This window comes from Saccopteryx bilineata, chromosome 1 (genome assembly GCF_036850765.1).
Source record: "Saccopteryx bilineata isolate mSacBil1 chromosome 1, mSacBil1_pri_phased_curated, whole genome shotgun sequence".
NCBI classification, from domain to species: Eukaryota; Metazoa; Chordata; class Mammalia; order Chiroptera; family Emballonuridae; genus Saccopteryx; species Saccopteryx bilineata.
This window is the reverse complement of record NC_089490.1, coordinates 185,340,065-185,364,704: the sequence shown is the minus strand read 5'-3', so window position 1 is coordinate 185,364,704 and position 24,640 is coordinate 185,340,065. Positions and strand designations below refer to the sequence as shown.

At 43.0% G+C, this 24,640-nt stretch overlaps 1 protein-coding gene across 5 annotated transcripts in view; it reads right to left on the bottom strand.

The window, feature by feature from the left end:
- NR3C2 (nuclear receptor subfamily 3 group C member 2) overlaps positions 1–24,640 on the bottom strand; it is a 313,282-nt gene that overhangs the window by 38,147 nt on the left and 250,495 nt on the right. For all 5 annotated transcript variants that reach the window (XM_066281159.1, XM_066281166.1, XM_066281153.1 and 2 more), the window contains 2 exons: positions 21,080–21,430; positions 19,665–19,809 (listed from right to left, as the gene is read on the bottom strand). In XM_066281159.1, coding sequence (XP_066137256.1) covers positions 19,665–19,809; positions 21,080–21,430 — 496 coding nt within the window. The remainder of the gene's footprint in view (positions 1–19,664; positions 19,810–21,079; positions 21,431–24,640) is intronic.

The window sequence follows — 24,640 nt, the reverse complement described above, 5'->3', positions numbered from 1 at the left end:
TGCTCAGAGAAAGATAATACTAAAAAATTACATATAAATTACATGGCTAATGAAACAGACACGGCATTTGTAAAGTTCTAAAAAAGTTTCTCAAAAAAGGAAAAGATTTAGATTGTAAACTGGGGTGATGTGGACTGTGAATCAGGATGTCTATGGAATACGACATGTGTTTGACGCTGTGCAGTTCAAAAGTGTACTCACATGCATCTGATCCCTCAAGCTCCCTTGTGCTGGAGGCTGAATAGGCATCCTTGGCTTTGCCACCATAGGTCCTAGAGACGTGCCACCCATCAGCCTTTCAATGTGCTGGCTTTGCGAGTCTGTGATTATGTTGCTCCTGAGACCTAGCTTGTTGTATGTAAAACAGGGATACTAATAATAATTCCAACCTTGCAAGGATGTAGGAATCAATTATCTGGAAGTTCTTAAATTACAATACTATATACAGGTTAGTTATATATATAATGGAGAGAATAAAATGCTTTTTGAAAGAACAATGATCATTTTGGTTAAAACAAACCAAGAAATAATCAAGTTCTTAAAATAACTTTTCAGGAATATAATACTGTGTTGTTGTTGTTTTTTATTATTAAGTGAGAGGTGAAGAGGCAGAGAGACAGGCTCCCACACGCGCCCTGACCGGATCCACTCGGCAAGCCTCCAACTAGGTGATGCTCTGGCCATCTGGGCCACTGCTTCATTGCTTGGCAACTAAGCTATTTTAGTGCCTGAGGTGAGGCCATGCAGCCATCCTTAGCGCCCAGGGCTAACTTGCTCGAACCATTCCAGCCATGGCTGCAGGAGGGGAAGAGAGAGAGGGAGAGAAAAAAGGGGTGGGGTGGATGTAGGGTAGAGAAGCAGAAAGTCGCTTCTCCTGTGTGCCTTGACTGGGAATCAAATCCGGGACTTCCACACGCCAGGCCGACGCTTTACCGCAAAGGCAACCGGCCAAGGCCCAATATGGTGCTTTTATTATGGTTATTATTTCTTTGGCAGGATGGGAAATCAAGAGAACCATCAGAGAGAATGCAGATCTTCAGGAAGGTGGAAGGGTCCTGCCTGGTGCAGAACATGAGAACCAAACATCCGTGTCAACATGTTTCTGTTACCAGATGTGTGAGCAAAACATCCACACAGAGATTAAAGGGTAGAGAGACACGTCAGATGCTATGTGAAAACAGATTAGAATGATAGTGTGAGATCACACACAAAAAGAAAGCATTTCTCCTGCCACTTCAGTATGGACAGCACCTGTAAGTCTTGAGGTAGCACCTGAGTAACCTGCACAGTCTTCAGACCTCACTTACAGAGTGCCCACCACACGCCCGAAGCTCAGTCCCTCACAGGGCCTTGTGAAGAATTAGCCTCAGGTTTGTGGCGGGGAAATTTAGATACCTGATGCAGCCAGGATCCAAACACAGGTGCTTTTTACTCCAAAACTCATACCTTGTACCTATGAGATTGTTTCTGTTTCCTTTTGTTTGTTTCCTTTTTAGATTGTACATATAAGTGAAATCCTACCAGAACAAGGTAGTGGCTGCCAGAGGGAAAGGGGGTGAAGAGATAGGAAGAAAAGGGGGGGAGGATTAAGACATACAAAATAAGTTATAAAATAAGTCACAGGGATATGATGGACAGCATAGGAATAGAGTCAATATCATAATGACTGTGCATGGTGACAGACGGTTGCTAGACTTACTGTGGTGATCCCTTAAGAAGGTATATAAGTGTTCAAACACTATGCTGTACACCTGAAACTAATACTGTATAACATTGTATGTCAATAATAATTGAAGAATTAAAAAAACAAAAAGAACTAAGACTCTTTTCTCTCTCCATGCTACCAGCACAGTAGTTTTTAGCTCTTTTCTCCACAGTTTCTTTTTACAACTCTAAAGAGATACTTGGTACGTCATATGTTATGTTATTATATTCACTCAATTGTTTATCCTTGGGTCACCGTATGTGGTAAGACTTTGAGTTTTCAAATTCCATTGCTGTTTGTATGGCATGAAATTGAGTTCTCTAAATGAAGACTACTCTGTTCTCAATATAGTATGAAATTTCAAGAAAATAGGCTATCTTAAAAACACATTTTGCATCACATCGATTTTGTACAATTAGATTAAATGCACAGAAATGTACATCCAGAGAAGTTGAAACAAGGCAAATTTTTTTGGCACGATACTGAAATCTTTTTGCTACACACTTTTATTCATTTAATAATCTTGCCTCATTTTGAGTAGAATAATGTAGGAAAAAATGACTGCTTTGGAAAAGAGACAGATTTTGTATAATGCTTCTAAAAGATAAAAGTAAATGCAAAAGTCACCCTTGAACAGTGGACTAGTATAAGGCAGCAGGAATTATTGAGTTAGGAAATGTCCCTATATTACTGCGAACACCAGACCTGAGGAACTGAGAGCCATCAGTCTCTACCTGGGAACTGTGGGCATGTCATCCGTTTCTAAACATCATCTCATTGGCAGGAACAGAATAACTTCTGTGTTTGGATACATAAATAAACACAACAACCAAATGGGCAGGAAAGCCCAGTCTAATTCCAAAGACCCTGGTTAAAATCTATGAGAAAAATAGTTTTAAAATATTTTTAAAGAAACCCTTCAGAAAATAAAAATATTTCAGTAGTTTTGTAAACTTGTCATTTTCTCCAAAATATTTTCTTCATTTCTGGTCATCTGCTAGAACATGCATTACACTAAACTACAAACATGATTATTTTAAAATAGTTTTAAAATAATAATGTCTCTAAATGTGATTCACTTGGGATAAACACGGAATAATCAAAGACTTAGAAAACATTTGTTTCCCCTGGCTTTTGAGAGAATGTAGGGTTAGAAATGGGGTTTATTCATGCGTTAAGAATGGGAATTAGTAAAAAGCCCCATCAAAATTAGAGTGGGAAGGACAGTCAATTTAAATGATTTGCAGGCTAGCTGCCTATTTGTAAGTTAGTGGCTGGACAGAAATGGTGTGTAGAGGACCCATGCCCTCTTGCCATCATTACGTTAACAGTGTTGCCCTGTTTCACATCAAGAGAACATCTACTGAACCTACTGGCCAACAGCTGTTGGAAGAAACACTCTAATTTTAGTGTTCAAGTGCTAGCTTACCAAGACACCACCAAAAAATTCATTCAAAAAGCTGAGTCCTCTAGTTATCTGGTGGTCCATTTGGAGGCAGCTGATTTGAAAAATTACTGCCCCAAACGACATGCAGTCCTGGAATCATATTCATGTTCTACTCTGACAGATATCTGAGAAGTAGCTATTGATGAATAGATATCTGGTACGCATGCAAAGCATTCCAGGCTGGCCTGAATGCCCACAGGAACTAACTCCTTATGCCGTGGCTCTCCACAGGGAGAACGCAAGCTGACTTCCACTTAGAGAATCTCTATAAGAACTGAAACCATGGTTCCTCAGACATCTGCACACTCATGTAAACAGCAGCACTATTCACAGCATCCAAAAGGTAAAAGCAATCCAAGTGTCCATCAACAAATAAATGTATCAACAAAATGTGGTATAAGCCAACAATGGGATATTATTTAGTGGCTATTCTGACACTTGCTACAACATAGATAAACCTGGATGACATTCTGCTAAGTGAAATGAGGCAGCTTTGAAGACAAATGTATGATTACACTTACACTTGTATGAGTTACCCAGAGAGTCATAAAAACAGAAAGAAGCATGAAGGTGGGTGGTGGGTGGTGGGTGGTGGCTGGGGGCTGGGGACCAGGGGAAGGGGGTAAAGGGGACGTGTTCACATAACAGTGTGAATGTACTTAACATTATAGAACTGTTTAGTTAAAATGGTTAAGATGGGCCCTGGCTGCAGAGCTCAGTGGTTAGAGCATTGTTGCTGGTTCGATCCCTGGTCAGGGCACATACAAGAATCAACCAGAGAATGCATAAATAAGTGGAACAAGTCTACATCTTTCTCTCTTTCTCACCCTTATTGTCTGTCTAAAATCAATCAATAAAATTAAAAATGGTTCAGATGGTAAATCTTATTATTGATATTTTATCACAAAAGTTTTTTAATTAAAAAAGAATTCTTGCAACCCATGATCCTACTTATTATACCTTGCTTGACAGAGCTTCAGAAACTAAGATTTGTGTTTAATTATGTAACTTCTCTTATGGCTCAGGCTTTTCATTCCTTCTCCTTTTATAACATATTGTAGAAAATGTCTCTTTTATTCTCTATTTTTACGACTTGCCTTTTTGTGTCTTGATGGATATTTAGTCTCGTTGTATCAATGCTTTTATGGCAGGCTGTGCTATATGCTTTCTGAAAGCAGAAAGAGTAACCTTTAATAAACCATAACTTCAAAACCTTAGAAACACTCTCCCGAAGGCCAGTCCATTGCCGTTTCGGCCGGGGGGGGGGGGGGGGATAGGAGAGCTACATTTGTCACGTTCCTTTCTCTTTCAGAGAATTCACATGTCATAACTGTGACCCTTTCACATTGGCTGACTTTATAAAGAATGCTAAAGCACAAGGGGTTCCCAACTCCCCACGATGGGTATCCAAGAAAGGCAGTGACATATTTTAACTGGAGATCCTTTAGGAACATTTCACTAAACTGTGCTTTCTCCACCTAAACACCTTTTATTTCAGGTGTGTAAGACATCGCTTTATTTAGTAAGGAGGTATAAAAATAAACCTTTCAAGTGTTTCACTTTAGCTCTTGGATTAAACAGTAGGCAACTGTCATCCCTTCGAAGGGCCTGTGTCCTTCCAGATAATACAGTGCATGTCTTTCCATGGTTGATTTTTGTATGGTGTATAGGTGCAAAATTAATCAATGCCTGGCAGCTACCGAGAACAGGTAGACCCAATGATTTCACAGGTTCTGAATTGCCCTTCAAATATTATATAATAGACAACATATATCAATGTTCATTTAGGGCTAGACTTTTGAAGTTCCTGGAATCTCAAGAGGATGCTTCTTAATAAACACGTTTGCTAACATGCCATTCCATAAGTTGTCTGTAGAGATGTGTATGTGTGTGTGTTACCTTGCTAGGATGCACGCAGCAATAGTGTCAATGAGAGTTAAACAGCCTGAGTGGTATGGTACACACTAATCACAGCAGATCTGAGAGACCAGACCTTGCTTACATCTGATACTGCAAACCACATCGTTATGTCTGAATATATCTAACATCTTGTTATATGGTCAGTGTAACAGATGGTCCCTGTCTCAGGCTTGTTGTTTTCCTAAAAAAACAGATGCAGAGTTGTTTTTTTTTAAACCTTAATTAGAATAACAAATGACCTTAATTTGAGCATTCAGATAATTCCAGTTTGTGGTTTTTAATATTTTTTCATAATCTCACTAGATTTTTCCTTAACAGACAAACAAGGTATCTCTGTAGGAGGACCATTTGCCTAGTTGTAGTTTTGATGTCTGTTCATTTTTACAGAATTTACATCATTTATTTACAGCCAGGGCAGACCCAGCCACTTCAGCCCACAGATGGCTGGAGAATGTTGTCTGTGGTCGTCACTGTGGCACTGGACTGCTGTGCAAGGGGCAGTGGTGACCCAGTGGTCTCCATGACATTTATCTACTCTGTTAATTTTACATGGCCAAGCCTTGTAATAGTTAAAAGTCAATCCAGAGTTTTGTTTGTCACCTTAATCGATGTTCCAGAAGGGATATTTTCCTAGAACTGCCCTTGGACGTGACCATCACAGTTGCCACTGGCTTCAGTGGATGTTACACAGATCAAAATAATACCTGACGATCTAAAAACCTAGAAAGGGGCTGCTTACCTGGCAACCATAATTCACCACAGATGGTCCTAGAAATCAGGAGATTTTTTTTTTCACCATAAACTTTTTATGTAGTTTTGGTAAAAAAATATTCCTTTGTACCTTAGGTTTTTAAATATTATATTTAAATAGCACTTTTTCTTTTGAGTACAAGGACACGAGGTTTTTTGTTTTCTGGGTTTTTTTGTTGGTTTTTTTTTGTGGTAAAGGAAAGAGAACATGCAGCCATAACCCATTGTGAAAACTCAGATTTTAGAAGAAGTTACATCAGGGGCATCTATGATAAATCACATTACTAAAATGTTTTGGCTGGCCAAAGGTTAAAACTTAGTAGACACTGAATTGTGAATCTCACAGGCTAGTTCCAGTGTAATTCATTTTTTAAAAAGTGATTCCTAAGCAAATTTTCATGACTCTACCCATCGTATCATGTGAAGAACACCTGTCCCTAAAATATATGACTAAATATAAGGTAAGGAACACAGCAAACTGTAGAATATTTTTTAAAAAAAGGGTATTTGCTTTCTGTCCACTATCTATACTGACAGTGAGGTCTTTGGCAAAGGTGAAAGGTGAATAGCACTGCATTCCCTTCCGACTGGAAGGCCCTTCTACCAGCAGCCCTTGGGTCCAGGGGGGCTCAGGTTGGCTTGATCATTCAGCAGACATTAAAGACCTAGCGAGCCGCATCTTTTGATTCTCGGCTTTGGTAAGGAAGTTTATAGATGTCCTAGACAGAGGAGTAGGTGTAGTTCAAAATAAATTGGTTTACTTACTCCAAAAGAAAAATAAAAAAGTTAAACCTTTCCAAAAGTAGTATTCTAGGGTTTGAATCCAAGGAACATGCTGTTGGGTGTTCTGACCTTAGCAGCCCTTCACAAGTGCTAACCACGCTAAGACTTATCACCAGAATTGTTCTACACATGGAAAGGACACAAAAGGACAGTATTCTGCAATGATGGAATTGTTTAATACTTCCAAGCCTCAGTTTTGTTCCCTGTAGATTTTGATACTAATTTCTGGAATTTAATGGTATGCAGGCCACAGATGATTCAACAGAAGACAATAAACCTTTGGTGACATCACATAGGGACAGTAGGGATATATATTTAAAGACTTTGCTTAATTTTAATAAACAACCATAGTTTTCTCACTTGTAAAACATGCTGCTAGACTACTGCTTGGGTAGAGGGTGATAGCAAATCACGTTTTCCTAGTGCAGTAAAAGACATGTATTAACCTGCAACTTACAAAGTTGTATTCTTCCTGATGCAAAAGTGACCTTGCTCTAGCAGCCAGAACCTGGCACAGGATATAAAGGAGGACATTTGCTTAATGAAGGTGCATCTGTGCTTCCATGGCAATAGCAGAGAGTGGCTCACACTTGTGGAGGTGAGTCTAGCAGAGTGTGACTGCCCGGGTGGGGTAAGTGGAAGGTACAAAACGATTGTGCTCACTTGACAAGACCACAGGCTCTTTCTTCTACTTTGCAAGTCTTGCAAGTCTTGCTTTGGAAGAAGAAAATAGCTAAACCCCCAGAGAGTGTTAACACAGACACTACTCATTCATCAAGACGGGTCCCAGAAAACATTTTCGGGCACCCTAACACTGGGTGAAAGGGAGTTTCTTTTGTTTGAATCACTCTGAAAGCTAATAAATCATCAGCCTTAAAAAAAAACAAACACTATGATGTGCAATTCAATTAATTTATTAGAGATTGGCCACGTGTCCCTTCTTATTACTGATTCTGAACATCTGTCACAGAGCAGATTTTGTTCAGGACATTCTGAACAACTACATCATTCATGACTGCGTGAAACACACCGCCAGGCCGCTCCACCAGCAGTGACACCTGTTTCCCGTAAAGTGTCAACTCTGAAACTCACACTCCACACGCACACGAAATGACAGAACGCAATGTTTATTGAGAGGATCGCCTGAGTATTCTTCTCCTTCCCTGCTCAGAAAATGACTAGTCAAGACAGTGAGGAGAAGAGCTGCCATTTTGCAAACTTCTACTTCGAAATTCTGTGACCTTCTGAACTTCCTATAATCAGAAGGCACTGGCTATGCACTCTCTCTTTAACAACACTCAAATGACTCTTTGGGGTTTTGTGTTCATTGTCCAGGAGCAATGTGTGAGGCCAACAGTCCCAATATGCTAGGTCCTGCAAATCTCTTGAGCAGACAGGACCCCAGTCCCTGGCCAGGCTCTGGTTCTGGGAGGGAGAGAGACAGGTGGGGGGAAAGAGGGGAGGGGGAGGAGGAAGATGGGGGAAGGGAGAGGAGGGAAGGGAGAAGAAGGAGGAGGAGGAGGAGGAGGAGGAGGAGACGAGGAAGAAGGAGAAGAAGAGGAGAGGAGGAGGGAGGGGAGAGACCAAAACATCATATTGAAGTTAAAAGAAGAATTTCGTGTTGTCACTTTCTTCCCCTTGGAAAAGCATATAAATGCCTTAACACAATTTCAGTGTTAAAACACTGGGATGTAACATTTTCAATCAATAAACGCAATGTTTGGTGATACCGCCTCACTCTACAAGATACAGTGAAGGGAGAAGAGAGGTGAAAGGGAGGAAAAGGGGAAGGAACAGCAGAAAGAGAAGACGAGAAAGAAGGGAGGAAAGCAGGCCAGTGTGGAGGGGAGGAGGGAAGAGAAGACGCAGAAAAACCAGAGAGGAGGAAAGAAACAGCCCCCTCCACTCTGCCCTGTGAGCCCCATTCTTCTGCCCACGACTGCGTAGCTTCAGCTCTGGACTTCCGTGGTTTGCCCTCCATTCTGGTATGGATTCCGGTGCCTGGACTGGGGTGCCACCTGGCCACTCTGCCTCCCCCCCCCATCCTCACCCTTCTCCCTGTTTCTTTCAGAAAAGTATCAAATCCAGATCTTCCCCCCAAATTAAATGACTTCTTCAGAGCCCTCCAAGTACACACTGTGAAATTAGCTTAGGGTTTGTGGGTAGAAGGGAGGGATATAAAACCCTACTCATCCTTCTTCTGTGATACAATAAAAACGAATAATCATGTGACTAAGTTCTGGGTCTAGAAGTGTCTAAAGCAGGGGTCCCCAAACTTTTTACACAGGGGGCCAGTTCACTGTCCCTCAGACTGTTGGAGGGCCGGACTATAAAAAAAAACTATGAACAAATCCCTATGCACACTGCACATATCTTATTTTAAAGTAAAAAAACAAAACGGGAACAAATACAATATTTAAAATAAAGAACAAGTAAATTTAAACCAACAAACTGACCAGTATTTCAATGGGAACTATGGGCCTGCTTTTGGCTAATGAGATGGTCAATGTGCTCCTCTCACTGACCACCAATGAAAGAGGTGCCCCTTCCGGAAGTGCAGTGGGGGCCGGATAAATGGCCTCAGGGGGCCGCATGCAGCCCGCGGGCCGTAGTTTGGGGACCCCTGGTCTAAAGACACCAGTTCAGAACACACTGCACAGATGAGGACACAGGCAAGCGCCTTCCCTGATTCACTGCAAAGGGCACCGCCCACGCCGACATCTTTGTCGGTGTCTGACACATGGGCGGAGGATGTCTGGAGCCCTCCTTAATTCTGTAATTAATTAATCCATTCCTCACCTGCAGTTCTGCAATATAATCACCGCATCAAAATTAATTTTTCTACACACTTTTCAATAAAGGAATTCATGACGGTGATTTTATGTTGTAGTGAAGAATACTTTTAGCAGAAGAGACCAAAGTCCTTGAGCGTGCTACCTAAACTAAAAACAAAAACCAAAAATACCCCCCCCAAAAAACACAACAAACCCACGCTAATATTAACCACCCTAAGCCTTTTAAAAATAACGTATGATCTTAAGATGGTTTTGACTTTTATTCAAAATGAAAAAGAGCTCCTTCTCATTGACCAGAGTAAAGCGAGGTACCTTTCTTGCATCATGCCCCGTCTGAGTGATTCCAATATAGATATATGTATACAGTGTAAGCGGCGGCTTCCAGCGCAGCCTCCTATTTGTTTTGCTTTAATTTCATACTCTGCTGGCAATTACCGAGCCTCATTAACCACTTAGGAGATTTCTCAAGGACGCGACAATGCAAGAAATATCAATGCATGGTGGTGTTCTTAAAGTAAAACTTAAAGGAAAAAACTCCACAGGAAACGAATCCTTATGGAGTTCATGCACTGAGCGCAAAGGAGGCTGTCAGGAACTTTGCCCCTGATCCTTCCACTAGAAAATGTCCTCATTCACAAGCCAGCAGTAGTCATGGAGGACCTAAATGTAGAAAAAGCATTTTGCTTGATATTACGGAAAAAACTTTTCAGTCTACTTTCTTTTTTAAAATGTATCATTACCATGATTATTATTTTTATTAATTCTGTGCCCTTGGAGTTGATAGCCCCTCTGGAGTGAAATGGCTATATAGAACACTTAAAGCACTGAATACGTGACACAGAAAAGAATTATGGGAGGAAAAGGCCACTCTTGACTTGAAGGTAAAAGATGTCATCAGAGAAGCAGTGTCCCCTGGGGTGGGGCTCGAGAGGGACAGTGAAGTTTTGGGCTGTGAGCTGCGGGGGGCGGACGGGACTAGAGGAAGAGAAAGTGTAATTTGGCTGGTGCACAGTTCATGCAGAGAAGCAGCAGGAAGCAATGCTGAAAACAGCATTTAAAAATTAATTAGTTCATCATGCACTTACTAATGCCAGATAGGATGCTAGGGGGTGGTGCTGCAGGCCCGGTTCCGCCCCCACAGAGCCACCATGATGTGGGGGTGGGGAGCTCTACTGGGGAGAAAACAACAGGAACACGTGAACCCATGAGAGGAAGTGGGTCGGGGCTGTCGACCTGGGATCTGATGGGTCAGGCAAAAGCAGCATGAACCAGGAATCCTACAGCTGCCACCAGATGGTGAGAAGCAACCACCCTCCTGCACAGAGCAAACACCCAAGGGGAGGCACTGGGCCGAGAACAAGCATGGACCCTTTAAAGCACCCAAAGGGGGCCTCGGCGGCCACCGATGCCACTAGTATGTCCTCTGAGAGAACACATTCACACCCCATCTTAAATATCACTTTCCCACAGTTACATACAACCAGCAGAGGATGACAAGCAGGCTGCCTAAGCCCTATTCCTCAGGAACACAGCAGGTGGCCCTTCTTCACAGGTCTGGGCCACCTTTGCTTTTTCCGCTGACCTGATCCCACCCCCCTAACACCACCACTGGAGGGTAAGCTCCATAGCACATTCACTGTTGGATTCGCAGATCCTGGAACAGCGCTCGATATATTGAAGTTGCTCAACAAAACGTTTGTTGGATGAATGTCCTTCTTCCGAGTGGTCCAACAGGAGAAGCAGGGGTTGGCAAAAAGAAAACGGGTCAAGAAGTGAGGTAGGAAGTCTACTTACGGTCCTACTCTTTAATACTCCTCTCCCCCGGGTTCTCCTCCTTCCCAGGCAGGGACAGTCCCAGCCGCTTGTGTGCTCCTATCAGGACCTTGTCTTCATAGGAGTGTTGACTCAGAAGGCGACCTACAGCCAAGCTGCCTGGTTCATTAAGTTTCCCTCCCACTGACGCCTCTCCTGGAAATGTCTGGAAGCATCTTTTTACTCCAACTCTACTTTGGATCATTATGCTAGGTTCATTAGGCAAAAAGTGACCACTGGAAACGCAGGGGCTCACAGAATAGTCACAGTCTCGCAGAGGTGAAGTACAGCACAGGGAATGTGGGCGAGAAGACTGGACTGCAGTAATTGCACACGACGTCAGGCGGGCATTCCGCTTGTGGGGGCTGGGGGACCGCTTCGCAAGTTATACAAGTACTGTATCTAACCGCTGTGCTGCACACCTGAAGCTAATATACCACTGCATGTCAACCGTAATCAAAAAACAAAATAAATATTAAGAAAAGAACACAGAAGGGCAGAAAAGACCTCTTGCTTTGGGGGACGGTGCCCACCCTTCCTCCGCCCCACGCATACTGAATGGATGGTTTGTACACTCTTTGTAACTCAGCGGATCTCTGCAGCCCCTCTCCACTATCCTCTCGGGTTCCCTCTGTGGAGCCCCCTACAGGTGACAACATGTCCTCTGTACACCACCTCTGCGTAAAAGAAAGAGGACTCCATTCTGCAATGCTTCGGCCCCTGGCAGCAGGAATGGACCATTTACTATTTGGGACATTGTCTTTTGTTGGTCAGGACTCTCAACTGGTTGTGGGGGGTGACGGGGGACCGGGGGACCAGCACACGCACCCTCCCAGGGGAGTGCTCCTCCCTGCAGCCTGTCTGCTGCGGATCTGGTCCCGTGCTGGTTTCCACAGGGACACAGAGAAGGGGCGGAGGAGGAGTTTATTTTTCTCTCAAAGTTTATTCCCTCAGGCCAGTTGGCTCAGTGGTAGAGCGTCGGCCTGGCATGTAGGAGTCCCGGGTTCGATTCCCAGCCAGGGCACACAGGAGAAGCACCCATCTGCTTCTCCACCCCTCCCCTTCTCCTTCCTATCTGTCTCTCTCTTCCCCTCCCGCAGCTGAGGCTCCATTGGAGCAAAGTTTGCCCGGGCGGGCGCTGGGGATGGCTCCATGGCCTCTGCCTCAGGCGCTAGAATGGCTCTGATTGCGGCAGAACAACGCCCCAGATGGGCAGAGCAGCACCCCCTGGTGGGCATGCCAGGTGGATCCTGGTGGGGCACATGTGGAAGTCTGTCTGACTGCCTCCCCGTTTCCAACTTCAGAAGAATACAACCACCCCCCCCAGCAAAAACAAAACAAAAAGAACTAGGGAAATCTCAGTGATGGGAGTGTGTGTGTGTGTGTGTGTGTGTGATCGAGAAAGAGAGAGAGAGAGACAGAGACAGTGAGGGGGAAGAAAGGAAGGAGGAGGAAAGAAGAGAGGAGAGAGGGGAGGGGAGGAAAAGGAGGCTGTCAGAGCCAGGAAACAACCCAGGGCCCAGTCCCAGAGAGCAGAGGGGCAGGAGAAAATCCTATGTATTTGAAAGAAGCAGAAAGGAGACAGAGGAGGGAAAACAAATGGAGCCAGGGAAGGTAAGCTGACCCAGGCTCCATCCTCCATCCTGGCCCATCAGCAGAGCTCCTGTCCCTCACCCATCACTGGCCCAGGCCCTGACCCTGCTGGGGGAAGAGTCCAGGCTCAGAAGTCCCCTCTAGTGGCTCAGAAATATCCTTCGCCAGCCTTTGGACAGCACAGCAGAGTGGGCCACATTCTAACTCCAACCACCCTTAGCTCCCAGCAGGACGCTCTGGTCCCTGCTTAAACCAGTGACACAGCCTTGGAACACGGTGGCCTTGGGACACGCGGCCTCGGAACATGAGGCCTGAGTAAGAAGAGCCAGGCCTGCAGGAGCTGTAGGACCTCAGCTGCAGAGGGACCATCAGGGCACTGTCCTGGGGGCAGAGTTGCTGGGAAGCCCTGACTAAGGACAACTGCATCACGACAGCACAGTGAGCGCCTGCTGGGGACACGGCATGGATGGACAGTACTCCACGACACACGTCCTGAGATGATTGACAACCTAGTCTGGCTACTGTCACACAGTCAGCACGAAATCCGGAGGGCAGTGCCAACTGAACTCACCTTTCCTCTTGGAGATCGTCAGAGCACCCGGGAGGGGGTCAGGAAGTGACAGTAACATGTAAACCTTCTCTCTTTTACCAGCAATTGGTCAAACAGAGTGATAAAGGGCTCAGAAATAAGAAGGCAGTGAAAGGTCACCCCAACACACATTTTGTTTTTTTGTATTTTTCTGAAGCTGAAACAGGGAGAGACAGTCAGACAGACTCCCGCATGCGCCTGACCAGGATCCACCCGGCACACTCACCAGGGGCGATGCTCTGCCCACCAGGGGGCGATGCTCTGCCCCTCCGGGGCGTCGCTCTGTTGCGACCAGAGCCACTCTGGCGCCTGGGGCAGAGGCCAAGGAGCCATCCCCAGTGCCCGGGCCGTCTTTGCTCCAATGGAACCTCGGCTGCGGGAGGGGAAGAGAGAGACAGAGAGGAAGGAGAGGGGGAGGGGTGGAGAAGCAGATGGGCGCTTCTCCTGTGTGCCCTGGCCGGGAATCGAACCGGGGACTTCTGCACGCCAGGCCGACGCTCTACCACTGAGCCAACCGGTTAGGGCCCAACACACATTTTTCATCGGGCTCCAACTTGAGACAATATAAACCTGCTTTGAAACATATTTTTAATTCAAAAGTACTGGCTGAGTCTTCAAAGAGAGTGTAACACTGAACCTTCATTTTAGAAGTTAATACAAAAGGAAGCATTTTGAAGAAATTTCATTATGGGCTTCAATAGGAGTTTTAATATGTGTACTGAATTCATAAGAAGTGTGAATACTGGCAGCGATCTGGGGCAAGATATGATAAGCAGTTTCAAGGTAAAAATGGAATAATTAATCATTTAATACATATTTGAAAAGTTTTGAGTTTATAAGAAAAGTTCTAGGCTAATTTAAAGTATTAAGTCATATCTTCACCACAATATTTAATAAAAGAAGAATTGGAAAGAATGTTTTCCTTAATCATTCCCTACTCCCCACCTTCCCTCCAATTCCAAATTGCTAGGATACAGCCGAAGGGTAAGATTTCTGGGAATTATCAGATCTGTTTCCCAGCTGAAGACAAACACTAATGATTGTTTTAAACTGAGCGATGCTGTTTGTGAAACAGAGGCAGCCCTGTGTCACAATTTTTACCATTAACTTCATCCTCATAACTGGAAAGGATAACTTAGCCCCTTCTAGATGTATAATAGACTGTCTGGTTCATTTGTTCAACAATTCATTTATTTGGCAAAGGTGACCTTCGACACAACAGGAGGTGTTGGGCATACACAATGATTAGACAGAGTCCGTGAGGTCACAGGGCGGGTACCAGTGGAACAAGGGAGGGGGGTTGAGGATAAAGACACCTACAAAAAAGAGCAGCTAATGCAGGTGAGAGGTGGTCTCACAGTCGAGGGGGGGTGGGAGAATAAGAGAGGACCACTTGGGCGAATCCCCCCCACAGAATGGATGGCACACACTCCTCCCTGGCACAAAGTGCCAGATTGCTGCCTTCGCCCTGGTGGAAGGCTACAGAACAGTGGTACAGGTGCTGGCTGAGGGAGAGCAAAGGGACAGGTTCAGCAGAGATGAACATGCAATGTACTGGGAGACAACGGGTGAGGCAGGCTTCAAGCTTTCCAGTTCACAGCGCCCTGGGAACACGACAGCACTTAACATTGGGAGCCACACTTCCTATCTGGAAACCCTCTCTTTTCTTGGAATTTGTGACTTAACACTCTCCTATCTTTCCTTCTTTAACCTCCACCTCTAAAATGTGTTCAAACTTTGTACCTTTAGCCTAGACCCTAGTTTAAGTTCCTGACCTGTATAAATATCTGCCTCTGCAGTGTTTCCTCTTGGATAATGTTTCAAAGACAATTCAACCATAGCATGTCCAAAACTGGCCTCCCTTACTCTTCCCTGCCAAATCCTGGTTCTCTCTCTTTGTTCCCTACTTCAGGGAGTTTCCCCAACCAAACCCTACCTCGCACTTAAGGCGGAAGCCTAGAAGTCATTCTAGACATTTACTTCTACCTTCACTCCAATCTCCACCAGAATCCAACCAGCAGCAATTCCTGTTGATTTTACCCTTCAACATGTCTCTCAGTATCCATCACTACAATGTCTTCCATTCAGGCCCTTCCTGCCACTGGGCCTTTGCACATGCGGGTGCTGCAGCCTACGTCAACTCTTTTCCTCCTATACCTCTTTCACCTGGCTGACACTAGCTTAGTCAATCCAGGGACACCTTTCCTGACCAGATCAATACCTCTGATGAACTGCTTGCTCTCAAAGCAATTTTCCTTTCAATACTTACCACAAGAGTAACTTTACGATTCTTTGAATGATTGCTTTCTTCCCATTAGATTGTTACATTCCAAAAGACAAGAACTATATATATTTTTTCACTGTTCTAAAACTACCGCTTACAACATTGATGCCAGTTAGTAAATACTCCTTGAATGGATGCAGGATGAGAAGCACGCATATACATTCAGGCTTTAGGTGGAAGCCATCTTCTGAAACTTAGTGGTTTCCTTAAAAAATACAGGGCCTGTCATAGCACCCTGTAATACGGCTGCCACATTAAGCTCAATCTGACTTAAATGCTTTATGTCATCTCCAAGTGTTTCCTGAGAGTAGCCTCTCCCCTGAAAAACACAGCTCCACTCTCTCTTTCTGGTTGAGAAAAAAACTTACAGAACTCTAAGTTCGAGTTGAGGTCAAAAGTTCTAAGAATAGGAAACAAATATTATATAACACCAAACATTTAAACGACTTATAACATTAGAAAGCAATTTTTGTTGTTTCCAGTTTATCAGTATTTTCTAGAACAGATAAATGCATAAAAACTTTATATAACTTTTTCTTTTTTCTGGTTTATTATTTATTTCCAAAAGTCTTTCATGACATTAACTCTCCCAGACTTCAAATATAAAGTGCTTTCTCCTAAGTTTCACTTGTTAAAAAGGGTTCTTACAGTTTTGCACTTTGTGTGAAACCTGTGCACGTGGAGGTTTGCACACAATTAAAACAGATGATGCCAACAACACAGGGGACGAAAGAAAAAAAAATAGAGAAACAGACTCCCTTACAATGAAAAAGTTCAATTTTAAAGGTATATCAAAGGATGTTCTCTAGACAACCCACAGAATGGGAGACATAGACAAACTGTGGATTAAGGGTCTACTATCCAGAATATATAAAGAATTCTTACAACTTGAGAACAAAAAGACAAGCAACCCAATTAAAAACAGGCAAAGGATTTGAATAGATATTTCTCCAAAGAAGACATATACATGGCAAATAAGCACTTGAAAAAGTCCCAACATAAGGAAATGCAAATCGAAACCATAACGAGGTGCTACTCCATACCTACTGAGAGAGGCATCAGCCAGAGAAAGCAAATACAGGAAGTATCACTTGCTGTGTATGTAAAATCTACAAAAGCCAAACTTGTAATAACAGGGTGAAATAGTGGTTGTCAGGGCTCGGGGTGGGGTGGGGGTGGGGGGATAGGAGAGATGCTGTTTAAACTTGCAACTAATAGACAAATAAGTCCTAGAGATCTCATGCACACTAGACTTCAGCACAACACTCAGGAGTCATTTTTTTTTTTTTTTTTTTTTTTTTTTTTTTTTTTTTCTGAAGTTGGAAACGGGGAGGCAGTCAGACAGACTCCCGCATGCGCCCGACCGGGATCCACCCAGCACGCCCACCAGGGGCGACGCTCTGCCCATCCGGGGCATCACTCTGTTGTGACCAGAGGCCACTTTAGTGCCTGAGGCAGAGGCCATGGAGCCACTCCCAGCGCCCAGGCCATCTTTGCTCCAATGAAGCCTTGGCTGCGGGAGGGGAAGAGAGAGACAGAGAGGAAGGAGAGGGGGAGGGGTGGAGAAGCAGATGGGCGCTTCTCCTTTGTGCCCTGGCTGGGAATCGAACGCGGGACTTCCCCACGCCAGGCCGACGCTCTACCACTGAGCCAACCGGCCAGGGCCTCAGGAGTCATTTTAAGCAGTGAAACCACCAATGAAAAACACAACAATGAAAAACCGTGGCACTAAATAGGTCACAGAAAGGACATTTGCTTATAACAGGAGAGCTGTAGCAAGATGGCAGTCTCAGCTGAAACATACACGCTGGGCAACTTACACAGTCTGCCTCCCTGTGCACGCCTGCAATCAACCCCGCAAGGGCCACGAGGATTGACGCTGGGGTTGCAAATCAACATAGAGGCAAATTCACAAGTACAGACTCTGTATAAACAACAAGGATCCGCTGTATATACAAACCACAGAATAGCATTCAGCCATGAAACGGCAATCTGATACATGTCATACAACAAGGTGAACATGTGCTAAGTGAAACAAGCCACACACAAAAGGGCACGTATGATTCCACTTTCATGCAATCCCTAGAACAGGCAAATTCACAGGCTGGAGGTGATCAGGATTTGGGGGGAGGGGTGGATGTGGGATTGTGGCTTCACGAACTCAGCGTTCATTATAAGGATGATGAAAGAGAACTGGAGACGGGGAGGGTGATGTTGGTGCAGCAATGAGAATACAATCAGTGCCACTGCCTGGGACACCAATGATGATGGAAATGGAAAATTTGTTATATATATTTTATAACAAAAATTTATGGACTAAATGAAATGAAATAGATCATTTTAATCTTCTGCCAAAATGAAATGAAGGCATGCTGGATGACACTAACAGAGAGTCTAATCTACCCATACTTCCTTTCAAAGGATAAATTCTCTTTAATATGGTTTTCTTTTCATCTATAAACCATATTTTATTTTATTATTATTAGTTTTTATTTTATTTTTTTTATATTTTATTTATTGATTTTTTAGAGAGAGAGAAGTGAGAGAGAGAAGGGGGAGGAGCAGGAAGCATCAACTCCCATATGTGCCTTGACCAGGCAAGCCCAAGGTTTCGAACCGGCAACCTCAGTGTTCCAGGTTGACGCTTTATCCCACTGTGCCACCACAGGTCAGGCCTATTAGTTTTTATTAATTTTAATTTATTGTGTTTGCCTGGATTCAAGTGTCCCACCGAATATAATTCCTTCACCCCCACCCATGTCCCCCTTTACACCCTCCTTTTCCCTCTCCCCCCAACTCCCTACCCCCCCCCCAGGATTTGCTGTCCTGCTATCTATATCTCTGTGTATAAACCATATTTTAAAACAGGCTTATTATTTAACAACATCCACTGATTGTGAGGAAAACAGGTAAATTAGAATGTGCATATCAGTTGTTTGGCCTCACTTCATATTTCCGGTAAGAATTTATGCAGAAGGACAATTCTTCTTTGTAATGGCCAAAAAAAGGTCACCTTGAGAATGACAATCTATGTTCCCGATTTATCTCAGAAAGAAGCTGTCCACGGAACACAGTAGTATCTGGGTGAACCAGTACTCCTAGGGAACTCAGTACTGGTACAATTAGCATTGCGTGTCCACTTTTCATCTTCTCCATTGCTTTTGTTTCCTTTATCATCAATCTATTTCTCATCTGCCTCCTTCCCCACTGAAAACCCCTATTTTCATATCTCTAGAGAGAACCATCTGTTAGAATATGGCTGCGGTTCACTTCATAATTTAAGCATTCCTTTTTATTTTCTGTATTTCTTGACCCAACAATTACAAAGAAGCACCGCTGGATATAAACAGACGAAATGTGCTCATGTGGAATACAAACAGTATTAAAATGTGAACTTAAAACATAGGAAGGAATTCGTGGCCAAAGAAAAATCTATTGCAACGTTTTTTTTCTAATCACGTGCATCATGAAACTAAAAATGTTTCATTACAGAATAACGTTTTGGCTTCTCTTATGACTGCAAAGAAGAATAATTATGATTGTCATGAAAACACACCGAGCAGCTGTATACTGTTAACAAAAGAACCATTATATGAATACACATAAAGACCAGCACTTTATACACTCACATTTCCTAGAAATTAGACAGTCTTCTCAACTGAAGTTGATACCAAAAGAGACTGTTTTCTATTAATCGTGGCTTTGTACCAGTCAAATTTTTGGAGCCAACTGGATCATCTTTCTTTTGGGACAATTCTCACATACTATTATGTAAGATTTCTATATGCTGATTTATATATATATTCAGGCATGTGCATGATAATTTGGTAAAAAGTCATTTTTAAATTCTCAAAAGATAGTTTTTACTCTTAAAAATGAAAATACCAGTGGATTCTTTTACAAACATATATCTGTTTAGAAATCATAAAAAAAAAGTAACAAATAACTGCAGTTTATTTAATGAAGGCTAATTAATAGGTACTTACTCATTAAAGACTAGGTCTGGTGCAAAATAGAGAAATTGGCTGTTTGTATGTTTGTACGATCTCCAGCTCAAGGCAAATGATGACAGACACATCCAAGAATACTGGATTAGCGTAATTTGGTCCTCAAGAGGCAAATTTTTAAATCCTGAAGAACAGAACAATTAATCACAGAAATACACTTAGCATTTAAGCACGTTCCAGGAAGAAGCTTAAGTCAACCACCGAACAGCTACCTTTATTTCTCTGACAGGCTCAAATCAATCCCACAGCCATTGACAGAGCACCCCTTCCCCCAAGGCCTGGCCCTGTTCAAAGCTTCTTTTCCATCCACCCTAATTTCTCAGTGTGGGTGCACAGCCAGGACAAATGAAACTGGGGAGTTCAGGCCATTTCATAGTGGGTGTTGTTCTAAAACCTTTAGCCTGAAAGAATTTCTATTAGCCTGCACAACTTCTTTATCCTACTGTCAATTAGTTATGCTAACTAACATAAAGGATAATTTATTAACCATCAACTACTACATATCTGTACTAATGGAAGATTTCACTTTCCATGAGTTTACTGTGATTGAAAAAGTATTATTCCTTGCTTCTCACGGTCTGGGATAGCACTAGACTTCATAGAAGTTCTGAAGTAGGAAAAGCATCCCTTGGCACTTGTCCTGCCCATCCCAGGCTTCCTTTCTGGGCCTTATGCCTTTTGTCGGTTCCTTATTCCAGGCCCTATATTCCCGGTGACATCATGCTATTCTTTCATTTGTTGAGTTTCAGCTGGGGAAGCTCCTTGTCCAAGAAACGGTCATCAGAGCTTTCCAGGATCTTTCCTCTTGTGGTGGCTGGTTGACTACAGGGCATTTAAGAAACTGCTTTGGATAAAGGAACTGGGACTGTGACAACAATTCTAAGTGATGTTTCTGTAGATTAATAGGGGCCTTATTAATAAAACCCTATAGCATAAAAAAGGACTGAAGTAGGAATTTCAAGGAGAATTTAAAGGGTGCTGGAGGTAAGGTAATGTTTTTTTAAAAGGAATGGACTTTCAGGGGCTCGTACAACTTATTAGATGGGTCTTGGTTTACTTGGTGTCTGGTTAGATTATCCCTGGTTACAAGCTTCTAGTAACAGGTTCAGGCTGTGCTTTCATGACCAGAATGTATTTTTTACCTTACTTGTATTTCTGGGAAGAAATTTTTCATTGCAGTCATCAACACAAGAAATGTGTACTATGTTAACAACAGAACCCTGAACTCTATCTGCTCAGGAGAAGTGAGTACTCTGACCAGATATTTGCTATACACTTGATTAATCAGCTATCAGGATGTAAGAGAAAGCTACCTCCGATCCGAATGCCCTCTTGGATAGACATGGTGCGGTAAGTTGCCCTAATGCAGACCATGAAAGGAGAAGCAATCCTACCTGGAATTACCTTTGCCCACTTCACGACTTGAATCATCTGTTTGCCAGCGAGGCGGTTGAGGGTGGAGAGAAGGTTTTCGGCCGTGTCTGGTTTGGAGTTGTCGTAGCCCGCATACACGATCTCGGGCTCGATGTTCTCAAGGACCATCGCCGGGGAAGGCGTCAGTGCTTGTGAGATTGTGGAGAGCTGGGGAACCAGTGCGGTGTTGACAGAGGGCTCTTTTGCGGGCGCAATATAGGTCGTCCCTTCCTCGGGGCTCTGGGGTGGTGGGGGTGGCGGTGGGGGCTGTTGCTGCTGTGACTGTTCCTCGTGAATCCCTTTTAATTTTCCCAACTTCTTTGACTTTCGGGCTGTTAAGAAATGGTAAGTGATAGAGCAAATTAAAATCACGATAGAGATACACTACATGACATAAATTACAATCAAACATTGACTTACCATATTGGCTAACGGTTGCCTTTCCTCTAAAGATGACTTACGATACTGATAGAATACCATTCCAGTATTTTTTCAATACCAGGCCCTGTCCCCATGCTTTAAAAAAATGAACCAATTTAATGGTTGTATGAGTAGCTACTCTTCTGATGCTCATTTTATAATGAAGGAACCGAGGCCAGAAGGGTTACGGAATCTGCCCGAGATCACACAGCAAGTACATGTAAAACAGACATATAAGTTCACAGGAAAGACAGATCATTTCATATGCTAATAAATTACATATGCCTCCACTGAATCTTAGGTTAGTTAACAATTCCCACTTATTATCCCCCGGAGGGTTGCCAACAAGCGCGAGGATGGCTGATGGAGCCTGTTGTCCTTGTGTCGTCCCTGCTCCCTCTAAGTGGCCTTCCCTGGCCCCTCTACTGCCTCCTCTTCCCTCCTTCTCACCCTTCCTCTGAGTTCCCGCACAAGCCCCTGCTTATACTGAGTAGTTTGTGCAAATGCTGCCAGCCCTGCAGCCCCTGCTACGTTGTGAACGGCAGAACCACAAAGACTGGGTGTTCCTCCCCTTGTGTAGGCCTGCACACTCTGGCAAACGCCATGCCGAGCAAAAGTGACCTAAAAGATTTCCACTGAATGAACGGGAGAGCTATCAACCCCAAAGTAATGTAACACATGGTAAGAAATGAAGTATCCAGAAGATTCCAAACTTGACAACTAACTAGTAAATGTACAGGAATTGATGCTACAAAAAAATTCAGATTGCAAGTTACATCAACACACACAGACTACCTTCTTTGAAAATCTGTTACGTACTTTGTTTTTAATATAAGATGAGTGTGGGGTCATAGACATGACCCCATGGTCCAAAGTTGGCTGGTTTGAAGCCCAAGGTCACTGGCTTGAGCAAGGGGTCACTAGCTCTGCTATAACCCCCACCCCTCAGTCAAGGCACATATGAGAAAGCAATCAATCAATGAACTGAGTTGCTGCAATGAGGAATTGATGCTTCTCATCTCTCCCTCTTCCTGTCTGTCTGTCCCTTCTGTCCCTCTCTCTTTCTCTCTCTGTCACAAAAAAAAATAATTGTATCAGAAAAACCTGATTTTTAAAATTGTTTGAATGAAAAGCAGATGTATCAAACTCATATATGCTAAGGGAAGCTGCAGCAAAGTCCTGCCCAGTAGGACTGAGCATACAGTGGGTAACCAAGATGCTTCTGATGAATGAATGAATGAATGAATAAAAGAAAAAAATAATCAACCAAATGCCTCAAAAACTAAGCAAAACAGAGAAAGAGAAGAAAAGAACCAAACACCTAGCTAATCCAAAATGCTAGCCAATGAATGACTCGGTAAAGAGTCTGGGTTAAATTCTTAACAGCAATATCCTGGTCATTTGGGAATCAGACACTAGGAACTGCCTCTGCGTCCCAAAAACTTTTCTCTAAGCCTCAGCGGACTCTCAGATGAAAAGTGAGATGACAGTGCTTTCCTCTTCCATCTCACAGAAAGCTAAATGGATGAGAAACATAAGAACACTGAAAATCACAACTCACATCTGAAATAACATTTCAATGTTACTTCCCTTCTTTCCCATCATTTTGCAAATATTAAAAATGTCTCAGGTCATTAAAATGTCCTCATCCTTTATAAGACGACATCTAATGATAACCACACTTTGATTTGACTAGACATAGCCCAGGGTGATATTTTAAAACTTTATTAACAGTGATGTTTGCTTGCAAATTAATGATAAAATTCACATTTGTTTAAGGCCTTAGGTCTATAACACTATGTTTATTCTCAAGGCCGATTCAAGGTCAATGCTATGAAACACCACGAAGAAGAATGTTCAATATTTCCTCTAATATTTCTGCACTAAGCTGTGGCCCGCAGCATAACCTCCTGAGCAGATAGATTATCAACATTATGTTTCGCATTTCAGTTACATTTAACTTTATGTTGTGATTTTGTGAATATGTGGGGGACACTTGGAATTGAGTAATAATCTATATTTACTTAAACAATTCAAGATAATAAATACTCAGAGTGCAGATTTTTCAGCCAAGTGTGTGCACCCAACGTGTTTTCTGAAAGCATGGAAGTGAGGTTACATATTAATCACACTTATAGTGCTCAGAACAGCCTTCCTAAAATGCATGACAAGTTTATGCTGTTTTTCTAACACATGCTGTACTCTAAAATCAAAGCCCCTGAGAGTTGATCATGCCTCTTGTATTCCTCTGACATCATTCTCCAGGAGGTTCATGGGTACTCAATGTTTGCTGACTAAATTTATTTCATTTTCAAGCCTTAATGATTACATGTATTAAGTATTAATTTACTTCCGTGTAGGGAATGCAGACAAGTTTCTGAGATTTTTAAGATAAAATTTCTGAATTAATTAATATTCCTTTTCAGAATTTCTCTGGTCTGATGATCCATTTTTTAGGGTTATTACTCTTGAAATGTCATCACTGAAATAACAGTAAACTAAGTGTTCTGGGCACTTACATGCTAAGCACAGTCTAGAAATATGATTAGGCATATTGTTTCCATTTTACAGGTGAAGAAACTGTAGCAGACAGGTGAGTGCTTCCAGGCTGCAGCCCAGGCTAGGTTAGAATTTAGAACTCAGTTGTGGCTCAGAGCCTACACTCTGAACTTCTATGCCAGGCACTCTCTCTCAATCCTGTACTCTTCATCTAATTTGTATCTTCTATACTTTAAGGTTAGCACAAACTTCAAATCCAAGTGTATATTTAAGAAGTGTTCTAATTACATAGCAAAATCTTTCGCCAAAGTTACTCGAGCAAGTTTTCATTCAAAGCATTCGTGAACAGCAATACTGGGTCTATCACTGCCTACCACCTTAGTTATTTAAACTCGAAGTTAATGGTCACTGGGCTTGGGTACTCATGCTCCCAGGTGGTTGGAATCACTCTTTATTTCTCAATTGCCAGCAACAGTTGTGTAAGTGTGCATGTGTTCCTGTCCATGCATGAGTACGTGCTTGTGTAGTGTGCATTACTAAGCTTGTAAATGTCTCCCAGATCCACTTACAGCTCCAGGAGTCTCACCTGTTCTACCTGGATGTTATAGTAACCAGTACACGGG